At 41.2% G+C, this 18,663-nt stretch overlaps 1 protein-coding gene across 2 annotated transcripts in view; it reads right to left on the bottom strand.

Annotated features, from left to right (window-relative positions):
- The window catches only part of whrnb (whirlin b), a 91,518-nt gene extending 84,466 nt beyond the window's left edge, over positions 1-7,052 (bottom strand). For both annotated transcript variants that reach the window (XM_079367996.1, XM_079367997.1), the window contains exon 1: positions 5,874-7,052. In XM_079367996.1, the coding sequence (XP_079224122.1) occupies positions 5,874-6,587 (714 nt within the window). In that variant the 5' untranslated portion in view covers positions 6,588-7,052. The remainder of the gene's footprint in view (positions 1-5,873) is intronic.
- Positions 7,053-18,663: the final 11,611 nt, after the last annotated feature.

The following is an 18,663-nucleotide window of genomic DNA, read 5'->3' as shown; positions in this document are numbered from 1 at the left end:
CAGCAGCCTCCATGTTGGAAATGCTGTCTCTGCCTAACTTTCAGACAACTTAACGACTGTAGGCTGAGAGCTGGAGCTGAGGCGGGATTCAAGCCTCTTGAAGAACTGCTACATCACACCCACCTGCCAATCATGTCAGCTATGCATCTAACTATGGATCACACGTATCCTTTTCAAAAATCAAAACAAAACAATCCCCACCCCCTTGTCTGCCAGTGATGACAATCACTAATCAGACCTATTTAATTTTTGTGCCAGGCTGTAAACATGTTCATTTCTGCTGTAAAAGCATCTTTTTTGCTCTTTGTGTGGATGTGACCTCCAGTGTTTGGAGCCAGCCTCACTTGCACACTGTAGGATTTTGCACCTCCGCATTGGCTTTATTTTTCAAGACCTGAGGTTGCCGCTTGGGTAAAAGCAGCTGTTCTGGTTGTTTTTCCCCTCCTGGTGCATTGATGAAATAAAGTCTGAAATAGGGAGGTATTTGCTCTTCAAATAGACATTGCCCAAGGCCCAAGCCATTCAACTTGCAGGGAAAAAAAGTCCTGTATCTGTTTGGAAATTACTGGAGATTTATTAGAGTGTGTATCAGAGTCTGAATCAGGGAGAAAAGCTTGCAAGGTGAAGTAAAAAAAAAAAAAAAAAAAGTACATTAGAAGGCATTATGTCTACAGAAGAGTCTCGCTTCACTGCTGACCAAGGTGCTAAAAATGTTTAATTATTTTTCAATGTCAGTTTAAATCTCTAAAATATTACATCATGTTCTGTTAGGACATTGTTGTCTCTATTTAAGAACCTTTTACATCTCTAACAACTCAGTATCATGTATTCTCTCCTTGAGACCTTCACTGCATCTACTCCGTTCATTGTGTTTCCTCCCACACACTTTTTCCTCTCTCACTTCACTCTTCTGTTGTTTCCACCAGAAGAGTCTCGATCTTATCGATGTAGACGTTCAAGATTGCAGCGAGACGAGATGATTTCCTCCTGCAAAGGAGTTTGGTTATTTGAAACCTGGGTGCCTGGTTTAAACCTGGGTTATTACCAGTTGTTGGGGTCTAAATGGCCAAGAGGCATGAACAGTTCTAGTATTAATCCAGGAGATTGCTTTGAGTTGTAACACAGGATGTAATGACTGCAACATGATCTTTTGGACATGATTGTTTTTTTTGTTCACTGACTGACTCAGATTGTTTTTCTAAAGGCTTGTCCATGCTTCCTTTATGTATGAAATTAGATGTGTTTTAAACGTTTTAAACAAGCACTGGGCATATAATCCAACATGTCCTTTATGTTGGCATGGGCATAAAAAGTATGCATACAATAGAGGTGCATGGTCTTGAACAGACTTCATATGTCCTTTCACTGCCCTCTGCCCAGCTCTTCTGTTGAAGGTGTGTGTCCCTGTGCCTGGGCTAGCTAACATCATATACTGCATGTTCATAGTACGTAACCAACTTGCAACTGCCTCCTCTCAAAAAGTTTGTAAACTCCGTAAGCTTCCAGAAAACATGCAGAAATACAGACAAAATCATTGCAGAACACACACAGAAGAACGTAGAGAAAAACACCTTGTTTCCACTGATATAGATGGCTGGTGTCTGTAGATCAAGAATGATGCCTCCTAGTGTCCACTGCAGGGAAGTGCATTTCTTTACAGAGGGGTGGAAACCCGACCGACTTCCTGAAGCCTTGGGGGAGAGCTTAAGTATGTTCTGTTTATCACAGTCATGAAAATAGCTTTGTTTCCTAGAACGGACACATGTTTATTCTGCGATTGAATAGTTGCTCTCCTGTTAGCATTGGAAAAGATCATATAGCTGACTTCTTGTGCAATATTATGACTAGTTTGCAATCATGTATATGTCCTAAGTTGAGTTAAAATGTTTTGTTTATGCATTGCTAACTGTGTACAAGGTTTTCCTTTTATTCCAGGATTCAACCTCAACTTCAATTCTCCATCATTGATGAGCGGCAGCCGGGTGGAGCATCGTCCATACAGAGTCTGGAAGATCAGAGGAGTTTTCTCAAGAGGACAGTACTCTGGTTTCAGGCTGCACTGACTTGTGTCAAAACGTCTTATAGACGTAAATACCAGTTGTGTCTTCGCTTCACGTATTTTTGTGCCATTTCAAGTAGAGTTTGTATTTTTACTTCACTAAAGCTGTTTGTGTTGACCATTGTTTGCCCAATAAAAGAGACATCTTTTTCTTACTCACTTATGATTGTATTTAGAAACGGTAATTGATCTGAACTGTTTGTAACATTTAGTAACCTAATTGTGTACATTGCCCACTGATTTTTAGTTCTGTCTTCTTGTACTTACAGTCACATAAAACAAAAACTTTATCCAGGTTTCAAGATTCAAGTGATTAACATTGGACAAAATGATTTCCCTGAGTATTGTCACAGAATATACCAACGGTAATAAGAAAACAGAAGAATATAATATGAAGGAGAAGCAACAGAGATCAAGATAAAACTGTTATTTCAAAGGGAAACACTGATATTCTGTATAAATACAATCAAAAGCACAGCTGTAAATACAGGCAGGCAGGCATGACGTTTCGGAGCAGCTTCTTCCTGTGAAATGTGAGTAAAGTTCAGCTGTGGGTGGAGCCTCGGCATCATCAGCACCCGACTGTCTTTAGGAAGACATGTTCAACTTTGAATTATCTTTTTTCAACACTGGTCGGCGTCCTGTCTCTTTCAAGGCGTTCACACTCGAGGTCTTTGGTTTTATTGCAGGCACTTCAGGACCTTGGACAATAATACCATTTAGCATTAGCGTTGTCTCATAGTTTTCAAAAAGTAGGTATGTATTATTAGATGACCTAACTCCATGAAAACACACCTGTCGCGATCTGACTCTGGACTCTGGCAGGGATGGAGGTTGCATTACGCCATTGCTGGAGATGATGAACTTTAGAAAGCTGGAATAAAGTTTAAAGTCAGTATGTAGGTTAATTCAGCTGTGCCTAGATGTAAATTAATGTTAGTTTCTATAGCAACATGAGGGCAGCACTTCTGACCTTCGAGAAAGTTTGCACTTAATAAGTAGCAACTGGAGCTAACATAACAATATGCTGTTTGCATTATCATGCTACGGGCTAAACTTCTGCTGACATGGTCCGACTTGGGATATGAACAACCGCTAACAGGTCGACAACATTTTCTCGTTGTGCATCAGTCAAAGTCTGCCCAACAACTCTGAAAAAACAACATTTGCATGCTTGTTGCTACACCAGGGGACCCCAGCGCTATTCTGCTATTCTTGTCGTTGTATGAAAGACTGAATGTTTTGGTGAAACGACTCTATAACTGTGATGCAAAAATACATAAGACAAAGTTTGAAACGACTTACTCACTGGTCCGCAGCATCTCAAGCCCAGCTCAGACTTGCAGCCCAATGTTTCTAGAAGCTTTCTCCAACACATAAAAGCCTGTCCAATGGTTCCTCTGGTCCAGCGTCTTGTTCTGCCACGCTCACTTTTTCTGCCACGCTCACTTTTTCTCTTCTTATCTTCATCCGTCAACGTACTTTTAGTCCTAGTCTTAGTCGTCGTATCAAACAGCACACAGTCGGGCTAGCTAACTCGCCGCCTCATAATAAGTGCCGCTGACTGCAGTAGTGCTTTAAAGTGCATACTACACATGAGATGAGCGCGGGACACGGCCATAATGCTACATAGTGTGGGTGAGAATACCGCTATGCAGACCTTATAGAGTGAACATTCTCTCCGCTGAAAGCTGTTGCGCTATTAGACCTATTTTGAAACTACATACTACAGGTGAAAGAGTTACATATTGTTGCTTGTTTTACGCATTTGTTTTCCTGCTTCTTGAACCTTGATCTGCTCCTGCCTGCCCTGTTAGTTTATGTTCTGCGTCTTTTTTTTTCTTAAAAAAAAAAATAATTATATATATATATATATATATATATAATTTGCTTCCAGCTGACCAATTTTCTACATTTGGGTCCTCCTTTCTGTTTCCCTTGCTGCTTGACATTTATAGGCTACAGTCCATGATGCGTTCTCTTCACAGAGTTGGGCCTAAAGGCGTGTTACCCTAATCTACATAATTTCAGAGATTGTTCCCCTTCTCGACTGGCCTGATGTGGTGAGTTGTAGCTTTGAGTGCCTTGAATGTATTCATTTCTTTAAAATTTGCATAAAATCGGCTAAAGAAAATGCAAAGATGTTCATGTTTCTGTCCACTAATGTTATGTGACTGTCAGATATAATAGATAACAAGAGGAAATGCTCTAGAAGAAACTTGAAAATTACGAGAACAAAAATACAAAAAGGACATAAGAGTCTCCTCAGAGCTGCACACAGATCTGATGTGTTGGTCTGCAGAGCAAAAAGCCAATAATTCAGGCTGTAGGACTAACCGTCTACAGTGAAGACCAATTTGATAAGTCAATAAGGATCACCTGATGTGCGATATTGACAAAGAAACAACATCTCGATATTTAGGAGGATTTCACAAAAACGGGAAATGATAATATTTTGCAACCCTTAAAAATGTGAAATAAAAAATCCTTAAACTGTAAAAATCCTCAGTTGCGCTATCACACTGTTTTTAAGAGAAAATCTGATATTTTGAATATCAATTTGGAAACTACTGAAGAAAAACAGATATTATCTGTTAACTTAAAACTGTGTCATTCAAGTAAATATGATATGAATACTCCAGAAAACACCAGAGCGATCAAACAATGCAGATATGACTAAACCATTTCAAAGCGGCCTGCAGGATTTAATTTTTGAATTGAATGTTGAACAAAGGCTAACAAAAACCAACCACATATATATATATATATATATATATATATATATATATATATATATATATATATATATATATACATACACACACACACACACACACACACACACACACACACACACACACACACACACACTTCTGATTTCTAAAAAATGGTTTGCCAAATCACAGGCTCAAAAGTGAATTAACCAGCTTATGTTTGAAACCAAGGTTGTTAATGATTCGTTGGTAGATAACATTATTTGGGTGTCATCACAGAGTCTGTCCAGCAGAGGGCCCTCTGACCCAATGTTTACCAAACCTCTCAGCACTGTCTGCAGCACGCAGCAGAAGCAGATACTTGCTCTACTATGTGTTTGCTTTGTGTAATGATGGAAAATATTCTAAATGAATAAAGTCATTTTGCAAAGCAGCCTCTGACCCTATAGTCCAATCAGTGCAACATCATTAAGTTCTTGTTTGATTTCATATTGTGAATTCAATATATTAGCCCCCATATCTGTGATTCTTCATTAGTGTAAGTATTGAGAATACAATTAAGAATAAGAAACTAATTACTGAAGGTTTACTGTAAAAGTTAAGACTTATTTTAAGACTCCAGCTGCCTGTGACATAAAAGCATATACAACAGTACTTTTAACCTCTTTCTTTGTTTGTTTTTTTCTGTTAAAAAAGCAAGATGACTTCTTTCAGTCTGGTCTGAATATTTGATTTCATGGGACGCTGTGCCAGCGGCACAGAGCATTAAGCCACAGTCAAGTGAAGTAGAAGAATTAATAAAAAGAAAGTAAAGCTGATCTTCTAACAGGACCTGAGGCCCTGAAGAGGGAGCAGCGCTGTCACTAACTATACTGATGTCTTGTGCAGCAGCAGAGCATCTATGTTCTATCTATCTGCGCCTGAAGCATTCAGAGCGGAGATGTGGATCACAGTCTGCAAAAACACAAACAGCCTGCACACATGAGCTGCCTCACACCACTTACTCTTCTTCTCTGTTTGATGTAAACAAGCAGTTGTTTTGGCAGTGTTAAAGAGATGACCGTTCACACTCACGCGCTCACACACGCATAACATCCTACCTTCACGGCGTCTATGTGAGTGACATTGTCAAACAGCAGGTCGTTCACGGTCACTATCTGGTCCCCGACCCTCAGCCCCTCTCTCTCAGCCGACGACCCGGGCTCCACAAGGGACACATAGATCCCCACGCCGTGCTCTGACCCCCCACGGATGCTGAAGCCCAGACCCTCGTGGCTCCTGGAGCGCATAAGAGTGACCTGGCGCAATTCTCCAAAAGGACTTTCGAAGAATTGCGGGGCCATGGATGCCGACGACAGGTCCGCGCCGCCGCTGAAGGCGTCCTGACAGCCCGGGGTGAGCGGCTGCTCATGGACAGAGCTGACATATTCTTGCAGAGTTGGGTCGCCCTCGTCCCCGTACCCCTCCGCGCTGCCGTTACTGGGGACCAGGTCCGTCTTCAGGTAGAGTCCCTCCGAGGTGTACTGATCGAAGAGAAGCTGATCGGACCTCGGGATGACCAGGCGCAGCATTGGTAGTAGCTGGCGTTTACCAGGCGTGTTCAAAATAACTTTGAGAGTTTGGACCAGATCGTAGACGTTGCGCTTGGCGTGGTACACATTGAGGCAGTGGATGAACTGCTCTCTCTCCAGGTCGCTCAGCAGCAGGTTCAGAGCGTTGTGGAGCCGCCGGACGTTCGCCGAGAGCGCACGGCCGCCTGAGCCGGCCGAGGTCACCGATGTGTTGAGCGAAACGCGCTCCAGATCAGAGCTCATCCTACAACATAACGGGGACTCAGAGCCTCAGACAGACCGGAGGACGGTGCGAGCATCTGTTAAAGCGCTGTTCGAGTCGATCCTCCCGTTTAAAACAGACGGTGAAGCAGCTCAGCGCGCATCGGGCAGCTTCAACAGGTGACCGGAGATCGGCGCGCGTAATGGCGAGGAGGTGACAGCCCCAAACACATCATCTCCTCACTTGGTGCTCGCATTCCTCTTTTTCTGTATACAATCAAATCATGTCTGTGAAACTACCTTTTATTCCACACTAAAGCTGCTGCTGCCTTCACTCGGACGTGCCTCTGGGATCCACAGACTATTTGAAAGCCGACACATGAAATCCTTACACAGCTCTTGTCGCTCTCTCCTTCGTTATCAATGAAAATGTAACACCTGACCTTCTCTGTGTTTGTTCTGCCCACAGAACAAACTCCGGAGTCAGTCCGCTGTCAGACGGTGCCTCCTCTGTGCGCAAGTGTCAGCGCTGAATTGGATGCTCTCCGTGTAGGAAATGACGCAGATGTGTGTGTGTGTGTGTGTGTATGTGTGTGTGTGTGTGTGTGTGTGTGTGTGTGTGTGCGCGCGCGCGTGTGAGTGGTGTGTGTGTGTGCGCGCGTGTGAGTGTGTGTTGCTTAGATACTGACAGCACTACTCACCCTTATTTAAATGATTATTTTTGGCAATCCATTAGCTGATGTCATACACTGTTGAGTAAAAGCAGGAATAGCTCCACTTTAAACTACAAATAACTGCACAAAGTGATAAAAATGAAGGCTTTTGTTTCACAATTTTAGCTTCAAAAACAGGTGAAACTCTGCTGAGTGATCTTTAAAACTTCAAAGCTGGAGTGCATTGCTCTGAGTTGATCCTGGCGAGGTGTCGGTCAGTTCACGTGGACACACAGATGACTGTAGGTGTGTGCCCGTCAGCCTTTAAGCTGATCATGCTGCATTAAATGCCTCCCTGACACTCCTTGTCATAACTGGAGCCTGGGGCTATTTTTAAACAGCTATTTCTAGAAGCTCAGAGTTGTCTTCCTCCTCTGACAGTAAAGATCTCCCTCTCTGTGTTTGTCTGTCTGTCTCATTCAACATGAAGAGAGACCGCAGGAAACATTTCTGCCACAGCGGGGTGCAGCTGTGGAGCAGTGGTGGCACAGCTGGGCCTCTGACCTGGGGTGGTGTTCTGACAATGCTGTTTAACACAAAATCACAGAATAGACTTTAAAACCATATATATTAGAATGTTCCCCTTTAAGCTCCTGTAAAATGACCCTGCTCATGTCTTCTGTTAACAACTAGTTTGATGGATTGTGTATAAATGCAAATAAAAAGCACACACCCAAACACACATTTTTGGAGATTACAGTACTGGTAACCTATATATTTTTTAATATACAAAGCTATACTTTGAAAACTTCCAGATTGCCTCAGTGACTTTTTTTATTTCAGCCCTATAGTTACCATTTACAAATTGCCCTTCACAGTACCCTGAGCTGACAGATCTGGGGAAAACTGCCTTTTCTTATAGAGTGCTGTCAGAGTGGAATAATCCTCAAAGAGAGCTCAAGTTGGACAAACTGAGATCAGTGAAATGACATAGAAGAAGAAATCCTAAAGAAGGCAGTGACAGGGGCATGTGGTGGTTTTGTCATGAAAGGCCACTTGCGTACCTGATTTCCTTTTTTAAATTGTTTTGATGGTCCCATGTTGTGTCGTGTGGGATTTTGCCATGTTTTATTACAACCTGTGATTTCAATTCTTCCTGAGGATGGAGCAGGAATGTGTTCACATAATTTAATAGTAATAAATTCAAAGGTTTACCAAAGGGTTACTGCCCTTTGTGATGTTGTGAAGGGAAAATCTCCAAACAGCCTGTTTGAGGACACCGTTTTTGAAAAGTGGAGCAGGTAAATGGCGGAGAGGATGGACTTATCTTATCATTAGGGGTTGTAGGCAGACTAGAGACACATATTCATGTTAAAAAAAACATGGTGAAGTGTATTTTGTATAATATGTGACCTTTAAAACAACACGTTTACATGCTATTGTGCTGTAAGCTATAATAAGAAATGATCAACAAATCTCTCAGATCTTTAAATGGTTTCATAGGACTGAATTTCAACCTGTCCTGTATTTGTTGAGATACATCTCACTCTGGAACAAAATATTAAATGTTGCTGACAAATCCTGATTTACAAAAGTAAAAATTGCAGTGTGACTTTGTAGACAGGAAAATGAAAACTAACTTACAGGATGAAAATGCAAAGAATGCAAGCGTCTAACTCAAACAAGTGTGCTTGTCCTATTTTTGAATATTTAAGTCGTTGTGGGAGTGTTATTAGTGTTTGAGGCATTGCATTATAAATGTACGTGTTGTCAGTGGTGGAGGGGGGCACATTAATGCCTGTCAGATAACTGAGGGTGGTTGCAATCTTAAAGAGAACATACTGAATATAAGCTCTTTTCTGCTCACAGCTTCTTTTTTTTCCACGCCTACACTTTGTAAAAGGATTTTAAGGCCGATCACTGGACGTCCCGTTTCTTTTCGTTCACAGTTTTTATAGAAGCACAAGGTGTATAAAAAAAACAACAAGATAAAACATTAACATTTTAAGAAAAATTGTCAGGCACAATCAGACCGAAAAGAAAAGACGACAAGACTTTTTCTGCAGGGACCCTGTGGCAGGGACCCTGTGGTAGGGACCCTGTGGCAGGGACCCTGTGGTAGGGGCCCTGTGGCGGGGCCCTGTGGCAGGGGCCCTGTGGCAGGGGCCCTGTGGCAGGGACCCTGTGGCAGGGACCCTGTGGCAGGGGCGTGCCCAGAGGGGAGGCCAGGGGGGACATGTCTCCCCCAGCCCCCGTCTTCTTAATCTTATTGGTCACCACATTGGCCACCCAATAATACAAATCTATAATTGGCTATTTGCTTCATCAGAGGTGGGATTTATGTACATATCAACTGTTCTGGCTGCTGCCAACATTCTTTGAAATGTCATTTCAACTACATTGCTGCCCGTATATAAAAACTTCAAAGCAGAAACTAACGCACTCTCTCTAACTAACAATCTACTACAATTGCTTATTGATGTCATTTTGTAGGTTAGACAGGGTACAAGAGTTTTCCATTGTCTAAGCCCTTAAAATTTTGACTGCACATTCATCTTTGATTATGAGTCTCTGAAGAATCAAGCTAAGAACATTTCAATCAGGAGAGACAAGTGATCTTAAGAAAATTATTTATTACAATGATCATATGAAAAATGTGACTTGACAGAAAGTCTTTGGCGCTTGGACTCTTTGGGGTGGATGATGAGTTTGGAGAATGAAACTCTCTGTGTCATTAAGATAAATCCCCCCCATGGTGTCCGGACCCTGGTGGTGGTGAAGCTGGGGACTTGATGAGACCGAGTGGGATGAAGAATTGATGGAAGAGGCTGCTGAAGATGGCGGTGATGGAGAGGTGGAGGGGCACACGAACGAAGGTATTTGCATTTTCTTGCCATGTGTTGTCAAGGTTCTAGAGATCTTTGAGTTTTAAAGATAGCAGTTGTTTCTGGACGCACATGAGTATCCATGTTAATGGTCTGCAGGAGCCAGTTGTGCGAGGTACTGTATATCTGGAAATGGTCTGGTTGGAGTGAACAGATGTTTAAATCTACTAAAAAAGAAACCTACATAAGATCGGCAACAATAAAATGATACACGAAATGCATTGCTGACAAAAGAAGGGGTACATGAACCGGAGACAACACACAAATAACACAGACTCCATAGAATTACTCCAAGTATTTACATAAGGAATGTTGTATTTACAAAATAGGTTGCGATGAGATGCATTGGCAGCATTGATTTAGAACCAGCTGAGCTTTGTTAGCATGCGTTGAGATGCGTTCAGAAACAGCTGTGCTCCGTCTGCTTGCGTTGAGATGTATTGCAGGCTGTGAGTCAGAACCGGCTAGCTCCGTTTGCATGCGTTTAGATGCGTTGCCAGTAGGGATGTAGAGATGAATTGTTAATATTGTGAGTGTCAGCAGCTGTAGAGCAGAGGTGTTTTTTTCCCCCAAAACTGAAAATGAAGAGGTGAGAAAACATGCAAGAAAACTTTGAGCAAATATTGCAACAACACAGGGAACTACATGAATAGCCCAACATGATGCAGCATTTATTCAACACATCAATAAGAAGCTCACATCACCTTCTGCTTCTCTTGAATAATCGTGAGAATCATATCATGCATCATATCTTGAGTTAAGTAAGTCATTACAGCCCTTGTTTTCAGCATTGATTTCCTTGATTAATTGTTTAATTTATTTGTAGACTTGTTGCAACTCGATGGCAACATGGTGGGCAGAATTGCGAACCCCAGTTTTAGTTGCAATACACTGCAAAAACAGTACAAGAAAATATGAAATACTCTGTAACAGAAAGAGGGTATACGAAAAAGTATTAAGAGATCAGACAGTACTCACGAGGTGGGTATGATAAACTTCAAAGATTGGCCTGGAATTAACAATGAGCATGTTACAGCCTTACCTGAATAAATTCTAAATGAAATTAATCAGAGATTGAATGGATTTCCTCAACTGGCCCGATATGGCATTAAGTAGTAATGAAGTAGAGTATTGGATGAAGTGAGGAGTAGAGATGCCACCAACCAGAACTGAACGTTTCTCAGTAGGTAAAACATTATCACTTGATCTGGTTGATGATCAAGCTGAATGACATAGTGCTCAATATTGGTGTGTAGTCTGGTAAATAAGACATGAAAAATAAAATGAGAGCTGTCTACATACGGAAACTTTTAAGGTTACTTTGTCAAGGATTATTTTTTAAACTTTCTTTGAAGTTCGGATTGTTGCAGTGCTCTTAATTTGAAAATTACATGAACTATAGTCATGGAAATTTATTTCCGCTTTTATTTTGAAAGGAAAACTGTGTATTTGCACTAGTTGTTAAGCATCGAGAGTTGTAATTAGAAGTAAGTAGCCATGCTGGTTGACTTTAGTACTTTTAAATAGTTATGCGTGTTTACTTTGATTTGAGTTGGTGGATGTTTTGTATTTCTGGACTTGGAATCACAAGAGCTGCATCCCACCTGATGAATAACCTGCAGGGTGAAGAGGTTTTTCTACCGGCTGCTGCGTTGTTGTTTTCCCGCCGACTGACCGCTTGAATGGATAGATTGCATTGAAATATCTCCAGAGTATGAGGTGGATCGGTGATGAGACTGCAGCTGAGGTCCCCAGGATTCAAAAGGTAAGTTAACTCGCTGCAGATGGGATGAAGTTGCTCGTAATAATGGTATGAAACATGAGCTCCCAGCATGAGGGAACTACGGTCGAGAAAGAATCATATTTAAAAGGGGAGCAGAACAATGATAGGCTGAAAACGAGGGAGGAACGCCGTGCCATTGGTCAGATGAGGTCCGCTGACAAGACAGCTAATTAACCCAAAGACAGCCCAGATTGACAGCTGGAGAATGACAGTGAATGAGAAAGACCTGATTTGTGGATCACTTATAGTCTTCCTTATTGAACCTACGCTAGAGCTTCATTTACATCAGACTCAGAATCGGGTTTCATTGCCAAGCACATTTACCTTTTCACCACATTTCACATTTGATCTGCAACAGCAGGAAAACCTCTCTGTCACACTGTTAGGATGTGTTGCTCTTTTCATTAACCATTATGCACAGATGAAGCTGAGGGAGAGAGTCTTGGTGTAGCTACATAGTTAGCTTCACATCTGGAAGTCCAAAATGTGAGAGCGTTAGGATGGAGAGGAGCCTACAGGAGCTGTGAGGCATCAGGCCAAGCTGCTGTATTTGACGAGTCGGGATGGAGAAAGAGACTGTGGACCAATTTATACAACGTGCTACTGAAGGGATCAAGGCATTTCTGAACATATACAGTATTTAATATGTTCATTACAGGATATGCATTGGGACATTTAGATGTCTTGCCCTGGAGTGATGGTGCTCACGTTGATGGAATGATGAATAACAATAATCCTATTATGTAAGGCAAGGCAAGTTTATTTGTATAGCGCTGTTCAGACACAAGGCAATTCACAGTGCTTTACAGACATAAAAACAGAAATACATTCAAACAATTATATAACTAAAAGCTTTCAATAGGGTTAATAAAATACAGCAACGTTTGCAGTCAGAGGCGATCCTAGAGTCTGTTGGGTCCCAAGGAAAAAATGAATTGGGGGCCCTCCAACCAGTGTTCATCGGGGTGACAGGAGTAAGTGATATCAGATGGAGACTCCTTAGTGAGGTTTCCAACCTTCTTAACAAAATTGTCACAGTTTTAGTAAGTAAGACAGTTACATGAGTTCAGTTGATATATTAACCTAATTCCATTACAATATCCAGTGTTTAATATTGTAGAATAAATTAATACTTGCCATGATTGAAGATTTTACCCATAATGCTCATAAGGCTGCCAAAAAGCAACATTTCTTTTTCGTGATTAATTAAAATGGCCTACTGGAATAAGGCAGAACAAGGGCAGAGAGCCTAATGAGCATTCACTTCCCACTTAATTCACTTGGCTCTCTCTCTTAGCTTCCTCTGGGCTGTATAGATTCATCCACCGCCTTGAACTCTTTATAACCCTGTGAATAAATGTCCCCCTCTCTAAACAGACCTCCCACAGAAAGTGGAAGCTCTCACTCTTGAAGACAGAGTTGGATCAAACAGAACATAGTTTAAGTACGCGATTTTGTTTGGACTTTCTGTAAGTGGGGTGGGGGAGGTTTAATCTTGAGGGAACTTTAATCCACTCCCTCTCTGTGTTTAAACATCAGCAGTAAATCCACCTGATGGTCTTCTTATACAACAGTTCACATGACTCAATCAGAGAGATTAAGGAAACAAACTTTAGGAAACACGGAGGAGGATCTGAAAAAAAAAATGCATTGCACAAGTGAATAACATGGAAAAGTGTGAAGTTAGAAATGTTCAAATTATGCATTGGTAATCACATTAATCACCAATTTTTTTAAGTAAATCTGTGATGGGAAAAATCATCAAAAAATGCTTGAACTAAAGTCTATCTAAAAAGAAAAAAGCATTGAAAGTTTATTTATTGTCTCATCTTGTAAACGGGCCTGACAAATGCAATTCTGCAATTGACAGAATGCTCAGAAATAACAGTGAGATGAATTCAGCTGGACTGTAACTCTAAAAGAGGAGCTACAGATAATGAAGACGGTGCTTACAGACAATAATCCACTGCAGAGGGTTAAAGAAGTAAGCTGCAGTAAGTTTGAATGCTCTAGTTCAGAGAAAATACATTGGGGCAATCCTGTGTTTTTTAACCTGTAATGAAACTTTGCACAGGTTCAGCCAAACAGGTGCTCTGCACTTGAAATATATTGTTGGTAGACATCCTGAGCTAAAACTGTCTAACAGGTCATGACCTTAACAAAGATCAGCCTCAAGAAACTTAAAGCGGCATTCAAATGAAGTGAAAGTTTTTGGAGAGAACAAAGTGAGGCAGGAACTGTTAAACTTGAGCAGTACAGGCTCCAGGACCAGCGTCCCACTCAGTGTGCCTGCTTCAAAGCTTTAGAGACAGAGACGTCCAACTGTCCATCACATTTTTGGAACAGAACAGACACACCATTTAATTCAGGGCTTCTTATAGACTGGAATAGTGATCGTGTATATTTGTAGGCCAACCCGGAAGTAACTGAGTCAGTGGTTCCTACGAGAATTCGCCTGTGGGATTTTTGCATTGGATTTTGGATCATTGCAGAAAATAAGCTCTGTGGAACACGTTTCTGATGATTAAACATTTTGTTCACCTCGATAATATTCACAGATGAACACCACTTATATGAAGTTTGAAGAGTTAATGCAGCCCAGAGAAGTAAAAAGCTAACGTTATGCTACAAGCTAACTACACAGCGGACGGTTGATTATGACGTCACAAACGTTATGCTTCAGTCTAATGCACGGTTTTGACGAGCTAGTGAAACCGTTGCTTAATAAGTTGTTTATTAACCTATTATTTACAAGAACACTGAAAAACATGACTAGAGGCTGTAAGGAGGATTAGTGAGAGAGTTCCCATCGTGATCATGTGTATTGTCTGCGACAACAACTGTAGTCTTAATTAGCCACTCGTTAGCAACCGCCGTTTAAAGTTTGCGTTAAAACTTTAAAATTCACAAGTGGGAGTCTTAGCTAACGTAGTTTATCTCGTCTAACAAAACATCAACATCTCTTAAGCTTGTGTTAACCACAGACCTTATTTCAGGCGTCTAAACACAAACCCATTCAAAATCCCCATTGACTTTTAGAGTTAGACCCCATGGAGCTAAAATGCTAACGCACTTCCGGGTTTTAGGACTCGTTCTGTGCCAGTCTATTCATGAGGAAATTAACTAAACCAGTTCTTGAGATTCTTTGTATTCACTCATACATACTGGAGTAAGACCAAGAAAAAAACATGCAAAACATGCAAACCTAAGAACATCCCACTGCTTCAGTTACATGATGTATTTCTGACAAAAAATGGAAAATATGTGCATGCTGATGCACTACACTGAGATTTGTTGTTGGTGGAACATAATGCCACTATAATTGCGGCTTTGGACTTTCTCTGTTTTAGAATAAACCAAAGTATTTTTACAAACCTGCTTTAAGAAGTTCTGTGTTAACATATTCAATTTTAGGTTTGTACATCATTTTTGCTTTTGAATAGACATTCGATTGATGAAAATAATAGAAGTATTTCAGCCTCACAAACAAAAGAGAAAGCACTGCAGGCTGGTTCCTCTGTGCACAGAGAACAGTGGATTGTTGACTGACTGTTTTCTCTGTATGTAAAGTTAATAACTCCCACTGTATTCATTCTCGCTGTGAGCGGCTCGGGCAGGGGCAGGTGGGTGTTGATTCTGTGCGCTCAGAGAGCAGAGCGGTAATTAGAGGCCTCAGTTTCATAAGCCATTTGAATGGAGCTTTCAGCGCCTCCGGTGCCTCCACCTTACTGTTTTTTTTTTTTACATCCATCATTTGTGACGACAGCTAAAAGCACCTGACATTTTCCTCCCCGGCAATTAATGCCCAAGCTGGTGAACTTCCCACAGTTCTGAGGGAGTCAAGGTCTTCCGTCCAACTCTGCTTAACATACAGACACAAGGACTGCTATCTTTAGCCCACCACCCAGACACAGAGAGAAGGATGTGAAAGGGGCCTGAATGCATGATGTATTAGCAACATTCAGACTGCTGCAGGAAGTGGCAATCAGAATCTTTGGTATGTAGTATAATAAAGAGGGGCAACTAATAATTATCATGCCAGATATCTATAGATGAAAAATGATTTGTTTACAAAGATTAGTTGGATCACAAAGCAGAAAACATGACACATCAAGGACTCTGACGACTTTGGTCTATGCCCACCCTGTAACTTCGTCTGGTATTGATGTATTGCATTAAAACAGGAAATCTTGCTGTTAGATGATATGAAATGCTCTCCTGATAGCAGCGGCTCGATGGATTCCAAACACATGGACACTACTGTATATGTCAGTAAGCAGAGACAAAGCCATTGTAACTGCAGGTTTTTTAAATCAGCAGCTTGATCCATCTTTATCAAGGCCACCTGAAGCATGCAGGAAGCACAGAGCCAGTTTGGTTTCCAGCACTGGGTTTTTCCAGCTTCAAGTTCAATCATAGCTTCAATTCTCCTTAAAAAAGGGAGTTTGCACTCTGCTAACATTTAAGGTGTTGCACCAGCTGAGATAGTTCTGATGTAGTCTCACCTGACATGTCGTTCTACATAATTTGGCCATTACTCGAGAACATGTAATCACTGTGTTACAGACGAACCCTGACAGCTTCATTAGAACCTTAAACTTGATTCAATGTACGGCTGAGTGTGAACTTTGCACGATAACTTAGAACTCATTCAGAAGTGCTGCAACAGGCTAGTTTTTCTCTGCTTTATATGCAACCTTCTTGACCTGTGTAAAAAAATATGAGTGAAAAAGTAAACATTGATCATGACATCCTACACATGAAACCACCACCTGTCTACCTGTACATGACCTTCTTTAGAGCAGAGAAAATCCAAAAGTGCTCTGATCGATTCTCATGAGACCATGAAGCCTTCCTGCACTCAGATATCTCTGAGTCTCCAAGACCCTGATGAGTGTCTTTGAATAACTGTCTCTCATGAAGCTGTGAAGTTTGGTAGTTCGTGTCCGTCTGCTCCTCTGTGCCCAGTTTGTCCCAGCTCGGTCTCTTCAGACTGTGACTTCAAAGCTGCTATGGTCTCTGTGGCCGTCTTTGCCGCTGCACTCCTCATCAGGATGAACAGCTGTGTAGAGTCCTCTGTAGGCTTGTATGAATGTATAAACCTTCAGTTCCTTCCAATTTCCCTATTTCATTTCATTTGAAATCCATTTGATATGTGCTTCACTCTTAAAAACACTCATCACCGCAGGGTTTTTCACCACATTTACACATATTGATTATTGTATATTTGTTGGCACTTTTCAGATAAGGGTCCTGGGTACTCGGCTTTGGTGTTCTTATCTTCTCTGCATAATGTGTATATGGAACATTTAAATTTTGGCTCATATGAAATAGGGCGTTTGTATAGATCATGTCTGTTGAAATGCTGATTATTCTCTGTTCCAGCCGATAATAGAAGTTGATATAAATTTGATCTCAGGTATGCACCGATATTACTAGATTTAATCACCAGTCAAAGAGCATTTGAGTTTCATTGAATTATACGAGCGGTTCTCTTTCTGGCTGCCACCAGCAGAGGGCGCTATATGGATTACAACACTCTCTGTTGCGCTGTGATGCACATACATGCAAAACTACTTTCCAGTTCCAGAAAGACCATCTGTGTTTTAGAGATTAACGCAATAAATGTGTATCTTCATTTATCTCCACAGATGAAACGTTGATCTAAAAAAGTTAGCGGCCAATATATCAGTATCATGTTGAAATGAAACCGATCGTGTTGTACTTTATCTCACTGTCTCGTATCATACAGTATAGTATCATATTCAATCATAGGGCTGTGTATTGTATGGCATCATATTCAAGTGCTCCATTTCATATATTGAAGTATATCATCATATCGTTTCTTAATGTGCATTGCACTGAATAACGTATCTTATCTGTTTTCACATGTACTCTGGATAATATCGAGTTAAAAGGTCTCAAACAGCCATTTCAGCCACCAACCTCCAACCTGCGGCGCACGTTAAAAATATCACGTAATTCGGCCCACAAAAAAAGCTTTTAATTGAATATTTTCTCTTCTTCTTCAGACCAATTAAGAAATACCATTTCTTATTAAATTCAAATAAAAATGTTATTCCATATTTTGACAAGGTTGTAAGTCAAAGACCGAAGGTGCCAGACAGGTTGGCGGAGTGTGTGAGAGCGAGTGGCACAAAGCTGTTGTGTTGTAGTTTGGCTGCTTACGGCCAATATGTTGCTTTCTCGGTTGAAAAGATACAGTAAGTGGATAATGAACACAGAAAGTTTCAAGAACGCTGGAGTTTCGTGGACATGCTACTTGCCTGATTTGCTCACAAAGAATTACGATCTCAAGCCTCAACACTGAGAGCAATGTGAAAAGTGCCACAGAGAGGAGAGAAAACAGTGTGGCACGCAGCTACACAAATCTAAGAAGGACGCTGAAGCTGCTGTGGAAGCAAGTTATGTAGTGAGTGAAAGTGAATTGATGGAATTCATGGAAGGACAGTTTCTGAAGGAGTGCTTGTTATGCAAGTTGCTGACATTCTGTGTCCAGAATAGAAGACAATATTTCTCTGCAAATATCTGCAAACTCTGTGGCTGAGTAGATCAAGTGACATTCATGACCAGTTAGGTGACGGTGTGTTTCACTACATACTCTGTGGCGTTTGATGAAAGCAAAGAAAAAAGATGTCCATATTTCTCAGGGGTATTAATGACCAACGTAAAGCTCTTGGATGCGACATGGAATAGACTGATCGGCATCGCCAGTGACGTCGACTCGTCCATGACGGGAAGAAAAAACAGATAAGTAGACAGCTAGTCCAGCGTAC

This window comes from Symphodus melops (assembly GCF_947650265.1).
Source record: "Symphodus melops genome assembly, chromosome: 1".
NCBI lineage: Eukaryota > Metazoa > Chordata > Actinopteri > Labriformes > Labridae > Symphodus > Symphodus melops.
Note: the sequence above shows the minus strand (reverse complement) of the source record. Positions and strands in the feature narration are given on the sequence as shown.